Source organism: Helianthus annuus, chromosome 14, assembly GCF_002127325.2.
Source record: "Helianthus annuus cultivar XRQ/B chromosome 14, HanXRQr2.0-SUNRISE, whole genome shotgun sequence".
NCBI lineage: Eukaryota > Viridiplantae > Streptophyta > Magnoliopsida > Asterales > Asteraceae > Helianthus > Helianthus annuus.
The window spans coordinates 166957143-166974229 of NC_035446.2; the positions used below are offsets into that span (position 1 = coordinate 166957143).

Below are 17087 nucleotides of genomic sequence, written 5' to 3' on the forward strand. Positions count from 1 at the left end.
TAATATGGACTAAAATAATTATGTTGGCAACTTACCAGTCCCATAACAAACTAAATAGATACTTAGTTTCCATTGCACACAAACACATTTTCACATGACCAATGTGAATAATTTATCAAGTTATTATCCTTTTAGTATAACTTTTCTAACATCATTTATCTTTACTGGATCGTAACATGATTGCTTTTTCACAAATATTTTTTTTGTATGATCAAAATACGGTTGTTATATGAATGTTAAAAAAATCAAATCTTTTTAGTATTTTTATTCTTAAAAAGAGATGTATTGAAAATCAAGTCTTTTGTATCATAGGCTATCGAGTGATGTTACCATTGTGGTACCGTGGCACACCACCTAACCGCTATTGGTGTTTGCTTCTATGTTTTTCGACAAATCAAACTGATAATGACCAAACTCATGCGGTGTTATGTTAGAAAAAAACCACCATACCTCCGCCGCGAAGCGCGGGGGAAAATCCTAGTTTGTATAAAAACTTCTTTTTTCCATTGGTGAACACACACATTCGTAAAATTTACTCCTAAAGTCCACTTATAGCCCATTTTGTGAGCCTCGAACCTGTATTGCTTTGGTGGAGATGAACACTAGGTTAACATGCCATCAGCATTATGATAAATAATTTACTTCATACATTGCCTTTCGAAAAAAGTTATTTCATATATTGAATGTCACTAGGTCAAAATGCCATCGACATTATGTTAAATAAGTTATTTCGACTCGTTATGTCACGAGATCAAAAGCTCCATGGCATTATGATAAACAAGTCACTTCAAATATTGAGTTTTATTACTCATAAATTCAGATAAACCTTATTACTGGCCATCTCAAGATTTTTAGTGGCCTGAATATGATAAAAATTTTGGGGTCCTCTACAAAATCAAGACTTATTAAATTAATAATAAATCTTCTTCAATTTTGATATATATAAAACAAGCCGAGTCTTGTAGAGCTAAGTGGGCATAAATGGCGTGGGCCGACTTTCAATTGGGTATAACACCTATACCTCTATAGTTAAAACCCACATACATGCGTAACGTGTGTATACTATTGATTTTATTATATTCTCCTAGTTTTTGAAACATTTCAAATCAACACATTTTTGAAAAAAAAACCCCCTTCTTCTTGGACCCGCCCGGTCTAGGGTTTTCACTCTGACCCGCTATTGCCACTCGAAAGCACCAAAAGGGCGGGAGACGGGACCATCGTTTGAAACCCTCATCTTCCAATTCATCCAACACTTTGATCGGAACGGAGCAATGTCATCAATCGGAGTCCAGCAACTCACCATTCTTGGCGAGTTCAAGCCCTTCGGCCTCATTGCTGAAGCTCTTGACGGTAAATCTGCTGACGAGGTCACTGAGGAGTATGACTACTTTCTATTCGATCCAGAAGTTACTAGACAGCGGGACGAAGCTGATTCTGATGACACTGAAGCCTCCTCTTCTTTGAGCGATCGTAGCGATCACGAGCTTTTCGTTAGAGGAAATCGGTAACTTCATAGTTTTTTAGTTGATTCACTTTCATTTTATAAATTAGAGCTTATCATTATGTTTATATATTGCTGTTTAAGAGTTATCGATAGGAGAACACAGATTAAGAAAGATTTGTTAGTTTTAATCCCCTAATTTTGCAGTTTACATGCTTTTTACAGTAGAAAACCCTAAATTATAATAAAACAGGTGTCTCATAATGAGAAATCAGTAGATTACTTGTTTGGATTTGACAAATCTTACTCTGCTAACCAACTTAGTTTGGTTGCGAACGCCGATTATGAAGGAGAAGCTGAACCAGGTTGTTTGCTCACCAGGTGTTTGATGAAATGCCTGAACTGATTAGAAGTGAAAGGAAACATAAGGAAGTTAGTTGTCTATTTGTTTTGGTCAGGATTTAAAGAAGTATTGATGATAAATCATGTTTCTATGATTGAGAACGAATTACCAAATTAGATTGGCTAAGTGAAGGAGTATTATGATTCATTGTACAAGAGCATTGATCTATTACTATCTTTACTAGATTATGCGTTGAAATTTTCATGTAAGGGTTGCAAAAAGACCTTCAAACTAAGGGGAGAAGGTTTAATCCTACAACTGTTTATCGTATCTATTGTTTTGAAAAAGTAGAAGAGGTTGTTTTAGAATCAGTTCTAACCATTTAAAGTTGGCACCATGCCAGAAGTTGCAATGGAATTAAACATAGAAAAAGAAAAAAAACTGGAAAGGTTGGACTGTTGGGGAAAAAGAATTTGAATTAGATGATGTTGCTGGAGCAATTCATATAGGATCTGATTTTGGAATTAGAACAGCACGCGTAAAGATGCTTTTAAGAATGAGGAAAAAGAAGTTGAAATATATGATAAGGATGAAACTTGAAAGGAAGATTTACGGTGAAGAGATTGACAAAGGAAAAAAAAAAGATTTATACGAGGAAAACTTGGCACATGTGAAAGCTGAAAAAATGGTTCATCTTGACAAAGATTACTTTTTCATAGAAAAGACTCTAATAGGAGTAGTTAGAGTGTAACAGTAGGAGTGAATCATGTACTTTTTAAAAAATTCGTCTATGTAATACAGATCATTTTCTTTACTATTAGTTTTTGCAGATCAATGCGTTATTTTTTATGCTTTGTTTTCTAATAGTTACTGTTTTTTTTTAATTTCAAACTTTTCACTAAATATGCACTTGCAATTAATGTAACAGGATAATATGGACAATAGGAGCAAGAGTGTACAAGAGATTCAGCTTACCTGCACCAGTTATCATGGTATCTCTTTCTTAGTCCATTAGTTCACCGTATACTTTGACATTGATTTCACTATGCTATTCATCATGCATTACTAGTAACTCAAATATTTCTAAGATGCCAATGGTTGCCTTCATTCTTGCTGTTGTTTAGGCCTGCTGGTGTCGTATGGGAGATTTGTCTGAAGCTCTTCTTTGTGTTCTACAAGTAGATAGTTTGACGATATATAGTGCATCAGGTGTGTAGAACTAATCTTTTTTTGCTGATGAAGTTTTATTGATAGATTATATAAAAACCTTTTTTTGGCAGGTGATACAGTATCTATCCCTATTCCTCGTGCTGTCACATCAATATGGCCTCTTCCATCTGGTCTACTTCTCCAACAGACAGACGGACCGAACTCATCAACACATTCTCTTTTTTCATCTTCAAGCCCATTACTCCATGATATACCCCGCTCAAAAAAAGACATGGGTTATAATAGTCCTCAACAATCTTTCAATCTAAGACGTTCATGGGATCATATGATCAAAGCAGATGGGGCTTCACTGTCTTCACATCTGATATTAAACGATCCACTAGAAGAACCACAGGTGTTTAAACTTTAAAACACTACAGTCTTCGGTTTTCTTCTTCTATTATTTTTTTTTTCTTATTGTCATTTGTTTAAATATTCAATTGTAATATGGTGTGGCTAGCCAATCCATATCGAGGAAAGAGGGAAGTTAAACATCATGAAGGAATTTGATGAAAAGACAATCTGGACTAGTGATCTTATTCCACTTATGGCATCCTATCATAAAGGTTTTTTACTCTCTGCTCCTTGCTTACCCTTTGGAAAGTTAGTCTGATTTTTATTTTCACATGATTGGAATATGGTTTTTCTTTCAGGAAAGTTACAACATTCGTTATGGACCGCAGAAGTTATAAATTCCAACCTTAAATCAGGGGATTCTTTTCTTCCTGATGCTATATTGTCTAAGAAGTTCTTTTTTCGACGAATATGGCAAGGGAAAGGGGCACAAGCAGCTGCAAGTGAGGTGACATATTCATCAATCTCTCTATGTAATGCGTTGTCATGTCTTCATATTAATAATTGAAATGAATTATATGCAGGTTTTTTTGGCAACAGATAGTGATGCCACTCCTGTTATTTGCTTCCTTCTTCAAGAACAGAAGAAGTTGCAAGCAGTGCGGCTTCAGTGTGTTGAAATGGATAATGATATTCTTTATGATATTAGACCCGACATGAGCTGGAGCATACCAGCCATCGCAGCAGCTCCTGTTGTTGTAACTCGTCCAAGGTAGACGATGTCTATTGTTATTTTATCTTTTATCTTTTAAATGACTTGGTAATTGGTATTGTAAAAAGATTGCTAAACTCTTTTGGTTTTTAACTTTCTCCAGAGTAAAAGTTGGACAGCTGCCATATAAAGATATTATTGTTTTGGCCCCTGACAGCACTCTTGTACTTTATGTAAGTCGGTTACGTTTGTTGCTCTTGCCATTGACTGGTTCTGATCAGTAACTTTGTTTCAAAACATAGACTAGTCATTGTACTTGATCTTGCAACACATGAAAGACATAGATATAACAGAATGGGACATATATCTTTCCTCAAAAGCTATGCAGTTAATATTGGTGATCGGTCCCCATGTAAAATACCGATGTCAAATATCGGTTAGATAATCGGTACCGATATTATCGGCGATATTGACCGATATTTTTCCGATATCAATTCCTTTCTTCTTAGTTCTACCATTCGTCTTTCTTCTTATTGATGCTATTAGTGTTTTAAGTCTTAATTGTTAAATCATGGTGTTTTAAGTCTTAATTATTTCCTACTTGCGACAATTGTTGTTTTGTAAGTTGCAAAAGGTTAATTTGTTTAAGGTAGGAGAGTATACTGAATTGTTAGTGTTAAATTGCGATATATATAAATTCTGCATGATATTAAAATTACCGATATCCCACCGCGATAAGCTATATCTCAAATATCGGTCCTTGACCGATATCTGATTTTATACCGCATTAATTGCATAGCTCAAAAGTTTAAAGTAACGTTTGCTTTTCTTATCTTATGAAATGTTAAATGTTTAATAGAGTAAATTACGTAGATCATCCTTGTGGTTTTCTTGAAGTTATAAATTTTGTCCTTTCATTTAAAAATCTATATGGATAGTATCTACTTTTGAGAATTGTAACACCAATGGCCATTTATTTGAATGGCTGTTAAAAGGTTCTATTAATTTCACTTTTCTTTCACTCATTCTCTTCTTGCCACCGGTCGTTTCAGCCACGCTTTATAGTTTATACCGCAGGTCAATTCACCACTATCCAACCTTATATAATATGCTTATTAACCGCATGACTCTTTTAATGTATTAGTCAGGTAAGCAATGCCTGCGTAGATATGTTCTTCAAGGGCATGCTGATGTTTTACATAACGTCAAGCCACTGGAAGCACCAACTGCTTTTCAAGATATGAAAGTTGTGGGATTGGCAGATGCTATTGAAGGGAGAGTCAATGTCATCTTACACAATGGACAGGTTTGATATCAGGTTACATGCATATATGTTCACTTGTTAAATATCACGACACACGTTCTTCATAGTTTGGTCTATTAATTTTTTTTATTGTTTGTATAGATGCTCAGATGTACGTTTCGTAGATACCCTTCTTCATCATTGGCAAATGATTGCATTGCAGCGATGGCTGAGGGACTTGAAGCTAATTTATACAATCACTTTACGGTTCTTGTTTGGGGAAATGGCGACTCAGCGTATCTATCTAGGGTGGATTCTCCTGTTGATTCTGAATGGGAGTCTTTTTCTGCTATTATATTAGAATTTTTTGGCAAAAAAAGAAAACTTCCTCAACCACATTCAGGTGCATCATGGGAGTTTCTCCTCCACAGCAGCTTTCATGAAAAGTATTCTAAATCTCATTTCATGAGTGGATTTTCTTCTAGAATGTCGCTTCAAAGTGATGAATCATGTTCTGCTTCCCAACAGCTGGATACATTCTATTCATCCGAATCTTTGATAGAGATCCTTGATTTACTACATGCAGTTTATGAAAGTCTGAAACTTAATCATCTTCGTAGAAGGTACATTTCATGTTTAGTTCATTTTTGCACAATAGTTTTTATCAGTGTTGGCATTCTAGACATAATATATGCTTTGCTATTGCAGGGATTTAGGTCTTCTTGTTGTTCTACTATGTGAAGTTTCAAAGATTTTAGGTGAAGATGGTTACCTGGATTATTACATACGTGACTTTCCCGCTCTTTGTAGAAAGTATCGCATTCAAAAAACATCAGTATCACAAAAAAATCCTCTCAGTTTGTTTAGGTGGCTTGAAAACTGTCTGCGAAACGGATGTACTGCAACCAGCATTACTGATCTTCCATCTCTTATGCGTAAAGATGGAAATTCTGTTGTGAGTTGGGCTAGGAAGATAGTTTCATTTTACAGTGTGTTATGTGGCGGAAAAAAAATAGCGAACGAGTTGTCATCTGATGTTTATTGTAAGTTTGCTACTGGATCAGCTAAGAGTCCTGAGGAGCTAACTGTTCTGGCTATGGTTGGAGAAAGATTTGGATTGCAACAACTTGACTTACTGCCTGCTGGTGTATCTCTCCCCTTACGGCATGTAAGTTATGCTACGAAACTTGTATGCTTAAATAAATTTTTAATGAGTAAACTGCCAATTTTGTTGCCATGTAAGTTATGTTACGAAACTTGACTTACTGCCTGCTGGTTTCAATTTTGTTGCCATTTTCATCCAAAAGCTAAATCTGGTCGGATTTTTTCAGTTAACATCCAGCTTTCTGTCTTTTTCCTCCCTTTTAATGAAGGGCAAAATGGTAGATTTTTTTTTAATTCGTTTTAATAAAACGTTAAAAGACCATTTTGCCCTTCACTAAAACGGAGGAAAAAGACAAAAAAGCTGGATTTTAACTGAAAGATCTTACCAGATTTTGATTTTGGATGAAAATGGCAACAAAATTGAAACCACAGGGATCCGAATTCAAAAGGTTTGAGTTTTGGACTAAAGTGACCAAACCTTAGGGACCATTTTGACAGTTTACTCGTTTTTCAGAGTAAGATGCCATGTTCGTCCCTGAGGTTTGGCCAGTTTTGCGATTTTCGTCCTGTTTTTCCGCATCTGGATCCAAAAGGTTTGAAATCTTGCCATTTTCATTAGGCTCGGTAACTCCATCTATTTTTCTCTGTTAAGTCAGGGGTAATTCTGTCTTTTTTTGTTAACTAAGCGATTCAGTCTTTTTCAGGTGTATTCCGTCTTTTTACATAAAGTGAAAAAGACCGAATTGCCCTTTAAGTTAACAAAAAAGACGAAAATGTCCCGACTTAACTGAGAAAAATGGATGAAGTTAACGAGCTGGATGAAAATGACAAGATTTCAAACCTTTTAGCGGAAAAACAAACCTTTGGATGAAAGTCGCAAAACTGGTCAAACCTCACGGACGAAAATGGCATTTTACTCAATTTCTAATCTTGAGTGGCTAATTTTGTATTGTGGTTGGTGTAAAAAATATAGGTATTGGACAAGTGTCGGGAATGTCCGCCAACCGATTGGCCTGGTTCTGCATATGTTCTTCTTGGCCGGGAAGACCTCTCTTTGTCACACGCTAAAAAATTCACGGAAATGAATTCTTCGAATAATGTGACTTCTGTTTCTATGTCTACACCTTACATGCTACATCTACATCCGGTTACTATTCCTTCTTCAATTACTGATGTGAATGGATCGGATGATTCCAAACGTGAGGATACTGATTCTGTGGATGAATCTACAATTGATGGCATGGAGCATATTTTTAACTCTAGCACACAGTTGCGATATGGTCGCGATCTCCGACTTAATGAGGTCTTTTTGGTTTATTCATGTGGATTTATATTTGTTACATGTTTTGTTTGTTTCAATGTTCTCTTATGCTTCGTTCTTGAACTTGTGTTGTCAGGTTAGACGTCTTCTATGCTCTGCAAGACCAGTGGCAATTCAGACACCAGTTAATCCTACTGCCTCTGATCAGGAATTCCAACAGGTAATCTTGCCTACCTTGACGGAGCTCATACGCGTAGCTTTGTTTGATGAAGTGGAAGTTATGTATTAAATGAACCTACATACTTATACCTTCAATGTATTAATTTTGGTGAGATTGCATGTCTATCTCAGACAGGACTTGCAATCCTGATCATATTTATTTTTTTTATTTTCTATTTCTGTACAGGCTCAGCTATGGCAACTTGCTCAAAGGACAACTGCTCTTCCTATAGGTCGTGGTGCGTTTACCCTTTCAACTACATGGACATTGTTAACAGAGGTAATGCCTTGAGAAATGGTTTCTGTTTTTGCGTTCTTTTTACTGTGTACCTGCAGTGATTACCTAAAAGAGCGTTCTTATTACTGTGTACCTGCAATGATTACCTAAAACAAACAGTTAACAATCTCTTTTGGAATTCCCTGCAGGCGCTTCCTGTTCCGAAATTGATATTAGCTGGCCGACTGCCTACCCAAAAGAATGCAACTGTATTATCATTACTACCGTTTCTTTATTTTGTAACTTAAACCTGGATTCTTTGTATTTTGTTTTCAATCATACTCTCTTCATGCCTCTTAGGTTAACTTGGATCCAAGCATAAGGAATATACAGGAGCTCAAATCTTGGCCCGAGTTTCACAATGCTGTAGCTGCTGGATTACGGATGGCACCTCTCCAGGTTTATTCTTTATTACAAAAGTATTATAAAACTTAAAGATTAGTATTGTAAAACCTAATCATACTTTAATTGGCATGTAAGCGTGAGAAAATATAGACATTTGGTTCTATATTTTAACGATTATAACAATTAACAAACAAATAACCTTGATGGAAACCACATTTCAAAATGTACATATTTAATCTATTTAAATTTAAAGATTAGCTCAGACTAATAAATGAATCATAAATTTAAATCTAATAATTATTAAAATTAGGGTAATCATAGAATTCTAGTAATATGAGAAGTAAACACATTTTTCTCTAAAGTTAGTTTATTTAAAGAAAAAACCTCTCACATCCGATTCTGCATTCCTATCTTTATCTTACTCACAAACACTTATTTTATTGTTTTGTCTCGGTTTTATACACTCACAAAATTACATAGATTGATGAATAGTTACCCTCTAAATATAAAGGGTCACTAATGTGTTTATCAATTTTTTCTATGTTTTAGTTGTAACTCATTCTGGATTTTAGTAACCCAAATCGCTATTTTCAGGGTAAAATGTCAAGAACTTGGATCATGTACAACAAACCTGAGGAACCAAATATTACTCATGCAGGCCTTTTACTTGCACTGGGATTACACGGTCACCTGGATGTTTTGACTATAACTGATATATATCAGTACTATGCACAGGTATTGTGTCATCATTGCTATCTTTTTTATATCTGTTTTTGTATTATGAGTGTTCGTTTGTTTTCTACCGAAATATAGATGCTCAGAAGTATTAGGTGGTTTCCAATTTCAGAATGTTTGACGAGTTAACAAAGGAAATCATTTCAACAAATTTTCAGTTTGATATACTCTGCAAATTAAATGTTTTCATTATCTTAGGAACATGAAAGCACGACAGTAGGACTAATGCTTGGACTTGCTGCATCTTATAGAGGAACAATGCAGCCAGCAATATCAAAGGTTAGTCATGTGGCTTTTGTACCATCAGTTTTTTATGTTATACCATGCTTCATCATGATCAGAATATCAAATAGGGATTTTTGTATTCTTACTTGGGGAGTTTTTATTTTATTTTTTCGAAGAATTGTAACCTACTAAAAGTCTAAAACAGATGAGCGTCATTTACCGGCTTTATCTCTAGATTTTAGTTCATGTCACCTACTTTCTTTATTGTTAATTCTACTGCTTTATTTTCTATGTAGAAATTATTTTTTCGTCACTAGTAAGAAAATAATTTTCAAGTTTCACTGTTAACTCTTGTTAGCGAATTAACAGAAATCTAGTGTTCTATTGTTATCTGTCAAGTGTTAGCCTAATCGTAGCTGGATCTGTTTTTATGTGAAAGTATGAAGCAGTGAACGTTCTGTCAGTATTAAGAAAAAACTCATTTTCTGATTTGCTTGATGAACTGTGGGAGCATATAGTAGAACTAAAGTGCAATGCTTTAGCATCTATATTTTGTTTTTACATTTAGACTTGCTGCTGATGCTTTAAAATGCACCCACACCATTCTTTCTTGCAGTCGTTAAATGTACACATAACAGCTCGCCATCCATCTTCCTTCCCGGAACTGGAATTACCAACCCTTCTGCAGGTAATTAGTATGAAAAAAACTAGTTTGTTTTTATAGTGAAACTAGTAGCTTCTAATTGTTATATAATCAATTTTCAGTCAGCAGCGCTTGTCTCAGTTGGGCTTCTATACGAAGGATCTGCGCACCCCCTAACAATGAATAATTTTCTGGTAGATGCTGTTCCTACTTGTAGAATCTGAGAAATTATTCTAAAATTTTGCATTTGTTAAGTTAGCCCTGAAGTTTCACGGATCCTTGACAGCAGTTCATATTTTGCATATCGAATGAAAATGATGCAGTTTCCTTTGAGAACTTATAAAGCTAATAAACTTTTTCAGGGTGAGATTGGTCGTAAAAGTGGAGGCGATAATGTACTTGAAAGAGAGGGATACGCTCTATCTGCTGGATTTTCCTTGGGACTTGTTGCTTTGGGTTTGTTCTTTTCGGCTAATTTTTTGATCTCCTTGTTTGACCGTTAGAGATAAACCATAACCCAATTTGCCCTGTTCGTTGGTTACTGGATCGTCAAACTTTCTGGATATCCTAGTTGTTTCTTACCATGTTCGTTCTGATTGAAGGTCGTGGTCTCGATGGGATCGGCGTCATGGATATGTTAGTTGATCAGTTGTTCCAATATGCTGGCGGCAAAGATATCCACCATGTAAATGCTGTTTAGAAGTGTTCATCACATTCGATATAATTATAGTTATTCATACTCGTTTCACTTCACCTTTTAAGATTTATAAAATCACGAATCCTTGTGCATGACTTTGTTGTTTTGGCTTTATCAGGAAAGACCCCCTTTTTGCAACGGATCAATAGATGATCACAATCGTGGATCTGGGCAGGTTGTACAAACCAATTTTAGATTATTGTTGTTCAGATATGTATACTCATCATCACGTGTGCTATTATAGATGATGGATGCAACCCAGATTAACGTTGATGTAACTGCACCTGGAGCTATAATTGCTTTGGGTCTAATGTACTTAAAGGTAAATCTTCTGCAATATGGCTATATCAGGGATTGTGAGGTTTAAATATTGTATAAATAGTTCTCATTTTTCACTACTATTGATGGCAGAGTGAATCACAAGCGATTCTATCCAGGCTTTGTATCCCACAAACACGTTTCGAATTGCAATACGTGAGACCCGATTTTATAATGCTTCGTGTCATTTCTCGTAATTTGATATTATGGAGGAGGTAAGTGCTATTAAAATGCATACCATACAGTCATACACGCTTGGTTTTAAAAAGCAAGAGGCTCACAAAAGCGACGAGGTTTAAAATTGAGGCGCGAAGCGCAAAGCGCAAAAGCGGTGGGCTTTTCGTACCCGAGGCGCAAGATGTTTATATAGTTCTTTTATATATCCCATACATATCCCATAGGTTTTTAGCTTCCTTTAACCAAAATATAGCTATAAGTAAGGCTTTTATACCATTTTAATTACATGTACAAGTCAAAAAACCCAAGGGACAACAATTTTATGCAGTAAAACGCCTAAGTTACATGAGGCGCGCGCCTCAGGCCAAAAAGCCCACAAAAAACATCAAAAAATGAGCCTTTTGGTCGCTTCCTGTAATTACACAGGGCGAGAAGCAAAAAAGCCCCAGACCCTGCGCCTTGTTGCGCCTTGGCGCGCCTAGGGCGCGCTTTTTAAAACCAAGCATACACGAATATTTTTGTACGTGGAGATCTGCATCTACGTTAACACGTTGTTGGTTTCAGGATTCATCCATCAGAAGATTGGATTCAGGGTCAGATACCAAAAGTTGTTTTAGATGGTGTTAAAGGCCTCAAGAGTGAAATGGACGATGATTCTGATGATATGGACAGTGAAGCAATTGCTAAAGCATACGTGAATATTGTTGCTGGCGCATGCATTTCACTTGGTATGTAATCCTTATATATACATATGATTGCTAAAGCATACGTGAAATTATTTAACGTATTACTGTTGCCAGGGTTGAGATTTGCTGGTACCAAAGATGGAAGTGCACATGACTTGCTCTATAGTTATGCTGTTGCCTTTCTGAATGAGGTATGGTATTTCACTGTTTCTCGGAAACTGACTTCCGTATTTCTTCTTTTTAGTTGTTCCAACTTCTTATACATACATATGTTACAGATAAAGCCTTTATCTGTTAAAAGTTTGCATGGATTTCCAAGAGGGCTGTCTCAATATGTTGACAGGGGTACATTAGAGACTTGCCTACACCTCATTGCTCTTTCTTTGTCTGTGGTAAGAGCATGCAATCTGCTTATTTATTTTGTCATATGGTATTAAATTTATTTTACACCTTATATTTGACATATGTTGAATAATAGGTTATGGCTGGTTCCGGGCACCTACAGACTTTTAAATTGTTGAAGTTTTTGCGCTGTAGAAATTCAGCCGATGGTCATATCAACTATGGCACTCAGATGGCTGTAAGTTTTCTCTTTTAGCTTGTTTATGATTTGTTAAGAATTCATATATAGTTAATTAATTATAGTAGTTGCTGCTCAAATTGTGTGACCAGCACATGCTATTGAGATATAACACAGTGAGCTGATATATGATTATATTCTTGTACCAGTATTAAGCCCCTGCGTTGCAGCGGTTGTTATAAAACTGTGTTAAGTAGTAGCAATATTATACCATTGTCAGCGACCACCAACACCGGAAAAGCTCGTAAAAACAAAATAAATAAAAACAGGAAAAAGTAATGTCGAGCGAAAAGCAGACGTAAAATCTTTTAATCACGCATGCTCGTTGCTGAGAATTAAACCGAAACATAAAACATAGAAAAAATGACCAAGTCTATCCAGGACCCCCGTGTTGGACGAACTTGTCAAACGCAGAAAAATAGATGTGACGCGAAAAAATGTTGAACCCCACACGCACGTTGCGGTGCGTTAACTCACAAAATTTAGAACGAAACGGAAAATTTGGGAAAGATGAAAAGTATGGTGGACCAAAATTGAAAATAAAAAAGAGTTGGGATTAAATTGCAAAAGATGAAAAACTTTGGGTTAAAAGTAAAAAAACAAAGGGTCTAAATTGCAAAATTGAAGTTATTTATTAATTTTAGATAAAGATAAGGATAAAAATAAGTGATATCTATATATTGGTTATTAATTAATATTAATATTAAAAGAAATTTATTAAACAAATATAAATAAAATTTATGAGGTTGAAAGAGAAAATGCCATATGGCATTATTTGGAGTCTTTTATTATAAGTTAGATGAGTTCTGTGTAACTTGTTTTCATCTTTTGAAATGTTAACGTGTTCTTGATTTTTTTTTTTACATGTGCTCCGTTCAGGTGAGCTTAGCTATTGGTTTCTTGTTCCTTGGGGGTGGAATGATGACCTTTTCAACTAACAACAGCTCTATTGCTGCATTGTTGATAACCCTTTATCCACGCCTACCCACTGGACCAAATGACAACCGCTGCCACCTTCAGGCATTTCGACATTTGTACGTCATTGCTACGGAAGCTCGTTGGGTTCAAACAGTTGATGTGGACACCGGACTACCAGTTTATGCTCCTCTCGAAATTACAATTAAGGAAACCGAGCATTATGCAGAAACAAGTTTCTGTGAGGTCACTCCTTGTATTCTCCCCGAACGTTCCCTCGTAAGTATCCATTTTTTTCCTAATGTTGATTCACTAAATCATGCATTCATGTGTTCTTCAACAATGAAATTTCTTGATGTTCAATATCTTGCAGTTGAAAACCGTCCGAGTTTGTGGTCCTCGTTACTGGCCTCAAGTAATTGAGCTTAATCCTGAAGGTGAGAATATACATATTACGTAACACGTCTTTTTGTTAATAGCTTATTGATCGTTCAGATGCTTATTGATCTACAGAGAAACCATGGTGGAATTCTGAGGACAAGAATAACCCGTTTAAATCTGGTATCGTTTATATTAAACTTAAAGTAGGAGCTTGTTCGTATGTAGATGACCCCATAGGACGGCAGTCTCTGCTTTCAAGGACAATGCACAAGGTCAAACCCTCAATCCTCGTCATTTCCACATTAATTCAAATACTGTCTCCTAATTTTGTTTTAATAAAACTGAACGCACTTAATACAGGTGTTTGGTTTGGCAAGTTTGAAAGCTTGTACTCTAGGCAATAATGACGATGATGCTGCAGTAACCGTTAGTCAGCTCGTCAGTACCTTTTCATCAGATCCCAGCTTGATTGCTTTCGGTGCTCTGTGCTGTGATCCTTCTTGGAACATCAAGTACGTATGCACACTCCAAAGCTCTCATAAAACTTTTTTAAATTAGGCAGGGCCGAGCCCGAGCTCGATTAGGCTCGAACTCGGCTCGTTATGTTTTTATGAAGCTCAAGCTCGAGCTTGGCTCGGTTCGAGCCTACTTTTTTGAGCTCGAGCTCGGGTCGCGAGTAAAACTTAAAGCTCGAGCTTGGCTCGACTCGGCTTGAACTATTTTGAGAACAACCTTAAACGAGCTAAAAACTCAGCTCGAGCTCACTTCAACATAGCTTAAAACGAGCCAAAGCTCGGCTCGAACTCGGCTCATCAATATTATCATCATTATTAATATATTATATATAAAAAAACTAAAATTTTGCATGGGCTCGTTTAGGCTCGCGAGCCTGAAAGAGCTTTGTATATGAGGCTCGAGCTCGGGCTCGATAACAAAACGAACTCTATTTCAGGCTCGAGCTCGGGCTCGGGGTCGATAAGGCTCAACTCGTTCGAGCTTTAAACCGAGCCGATCACGAGTAGCTCTCGAGTCTCTAGGCTTGTTTACGCCCCTACTCTTAAGCTTTTTGGCGCCAATTGATTATTATGCGTTCTTGCAGATCTGATTCCGATTTCCAAGAGTTTTGCTTACAAGTGTTATTTGAGTGTGTGAGTAAGGACAGGCCAGCACTTTTACAGGTAAATACCTGTTAGTAAATGAGCTTGAATAATGATATATATATAGCTTTATATAATACCACACATTGTACGTATGCAGGTCTACTTGTCATTGTACACAACCGTCGAGTCTATGGCAGATCAGGTTATCAACGGTACACCGATTATAAACGATTCTCAATTTCTCCCCAGTTTAAAGGTAACATTTATTTCCCTAGATCTCTATTCTGTACGATTTGAAATTGTGACTCAACCTATGTTGTCAAAAGCGCAAAAAGCGCGCGCCTAGGCGCCCGGGCGCCGCGAGGCGCACCTATAGCGCCTGGTGGTAGCCTAGGCGCAAAAATGTTTTTTTTTTTTTTGAAAAAAACGCTGCTGAGGCGCAAAAAGGCGCGCGCCTAGGCGCAAAAACGGTGCTGAGGCGCAGTGGATAAGCAGGAAAACTGAAAAAAATGAAACCGAGTGCGCAAAAACCGCTTCACGCGGGCCCGGGTTTTCGGAGCTGCATTCGTGTCCGCAGGACATGCGGGCAGGCATGAGTTCAACCAAATTCCAGCTCAGAAACTCATTTTATATGTGGAATCTTATTTATTTTCAAAGCATAACATATTTTTTATATTTTTTCTCTATGTGCGCTTTTCTTAAAAATGCCCACGTTTTTTTTGCGCCTTGCGCCTAGGCTCCGGGTGAGGCCGATGCGCCTCGCCTGCGCCTTGCGTCTTTGACAACATTGGACTCAACACTTTATTATACACACAGCTTGCACTAGCATACAACGAAGCTCTACTGAAAGGACGACTCTCGAGTTCAAGAGGTAGCATTGTTCAATCGACATTTTTAGGTTCCCTCAAAAAGCGGGTAGAAGACCTTCTAGAATATTCTCCATCATTGACAGTCAACATACATGATTACTTTAGATCAGGTAAATGGCCAGCAAGTGATGAAAATCCACAGGATGATGATAACCTCTCCACTCTTCTCTCATGGTATATTCAGTGGTACAGTGTACCGCCACCGTCCATAGTTGAAGCTGGTACTAAGAAATTAAAGTCCATCCAAACACCATCTTTAGTTCCTCTTCTACGTTTATTGTTTCCCGTCACCAACATCCAGGCAATTAAGGAAATTGCTGCGTTTTTGCTCTCTACTTCAAAGACCAATAGATCAACCTTGTCTGGTAGTGGTTAGTGATTTTTTATATAATATGCTCTGCATAAATTATGTGTTGTATTCATGTTAGTTTATTAGTTAATAGAGAATTTAATTTGTTTTATGTAATTAAAACTAAAATTGTGAAAAGTAATGACATTTTATGCGATTGAATCCTACAATGATAAAAAGTACTATAAGCTAATGTGTTAGATGGCGTAAAACATGCTATAAGAAGGAATACTTGTAAACGACAAGCTAATTATCTTATTAGTGTGTTTGGATTTGCAAGTTTATACTGATTATGTGATTCTTTTCCTAAACTTTTTCTATGATTATTTAAGGGTTATGAGAGGTAGCAAGACTCTTTATCTGAACTACGAAAAGTGTATATCTCGAAAGTAGTTGAGGGTTTTAGTCTTATAGTAGACGTTGGTTTAGTAGGGTGTGAGTTGGTGGTTTCTGAAAAAGTAAATTGAAGTTAAACTAAACTGATTTAGTTACCCTTTTATTGTTTTAATTTACTTAAAAAAGCTTGTCCTCCAATAGTAAATGTGTAAAAGACAAATCCAAATCTGTATAGCTAGTAACGTCATAAAATTATAAAATTGTTGCATTCTACTGAATTCACATAAGTATTTTGTTATTAAACTAGTTACTCTCAACATTCATAGTTGAAACAAACAAAGATAAACTGATTGTTGTGGCGTCAAAATGAATTTTTCATGTTAATGTAGAGATGAGTAATAAGGTCTTCAATTTGGGTGCTTCAATCTTATGTGGGACCGACCAAGTTCTTATAGGAGTAACAAGCTCAAAATCACATCAAGATGTTTCTTCAAGCCAAAGCCGAACCTAAATCCATATCTTAGCAAAATGTCAAACTATGAATTTAAAAAAGGTGTCACTTTTAAATAATCTTTCCAAATAACCAGTAGGCAGTAATAGTAACAAAAAAATATTAAAAAAAATA

The 17087-nt window shown here is 36.3% G+C and overlaps 1 protein-coding gene across 2 annotated transcripts; it reads left to right on the forward strand.

Annotated features, from left to right (window-relative positions):
• Positions 1 to 1092: 1092 nt before the first annotated feature.
• LOC110904890 (anaphase-promoting complex subunit 1) lies at positions 1093 to 16305 on the forward strand. 2 transcript variants are annotated; one of them, XM_022150759.2, is made up of 36 exons: positions 1093 to 1507; positions 2716 to 2779; positions 2912 to 2996; positions 3068 to 3351; positions 3457 to 3562; positions 3650 to 3798; positions 3875 to 4062; positions 4166 to 4235; positions 5147 to 5308; positions 5408 to 5868; positions 5954 to 6413; positions 7323 to 7652; positions 7747 to 7830; positions 8017 to 8109; positions 8256 to 8315; positions 8407 to 8505; positions 9046 to 9186; positions 9385 to 9465; positions 10028 to 10099; positions 10177 to 10248; positions 10417 to 10510; positions 10657 to 10739; positions 10870 to 10926; positions 10996 to 11073; positions 11163 to 11284; positions 11811 to 11974; positions 12047 to 12123; positions 12211 to 12324; positions 12411 to 12512; positions 13392 to 13706; positions 13801 to 13864; positions 13941 to 14080; positions 14169 to 14320; positions 14908 to 14986; positions 15066 to 15164; positions 15725 to 16305. In XM_022150759.2, exons 1-36 carry the CDS (start codon positions 1275 to 1277, stop codon positions 16151 to 16153), a joined length of 5463 nt encoding a protein of 1820 aa, XP_022006451.1. In that variant the 5' UTR covers positions 1093 to 1274; the 3' UTR covers positions 16154 to 16305. The 2 variants fall into 2 exon arrangements, with proteins under 2 accessions (XP_022006451.1, XP_022006452.1); XM_022150760.2 differs by lacking the exons at positions 1093 to 1507; positions 2716 to 2779; positions 2912 to 2996; positions 3457 to 3562 and having other exon boundaries at positions 3126 to 3351.
• Positions 16306 to 17087: the final 782 nt, after the last annotated feature.

Coding starts and splice junctions, on each gene's coding strand:
- LOC110904890 (XM_022150759.2), top strand. CDS start 1,275: ATGTCATCAATCGGAGTCCAGCAACTCACCATTCTTGGCGAGTTCAAG. Junction 10,249..10,416: donor TAACAATGAATAATTTTCTG/GTAGATGCTGTT, acceptor AAACTTTTTCAG/GGTGAGATTGGTCGTAAAAG. Junction 12,513..13,391: donor ACTATGGCACTCAGATGGCT/GTAAGTTTTCTC, acceptor TGCTCCGTTCAG/GTGAGCTTAGCTATTGGTTT.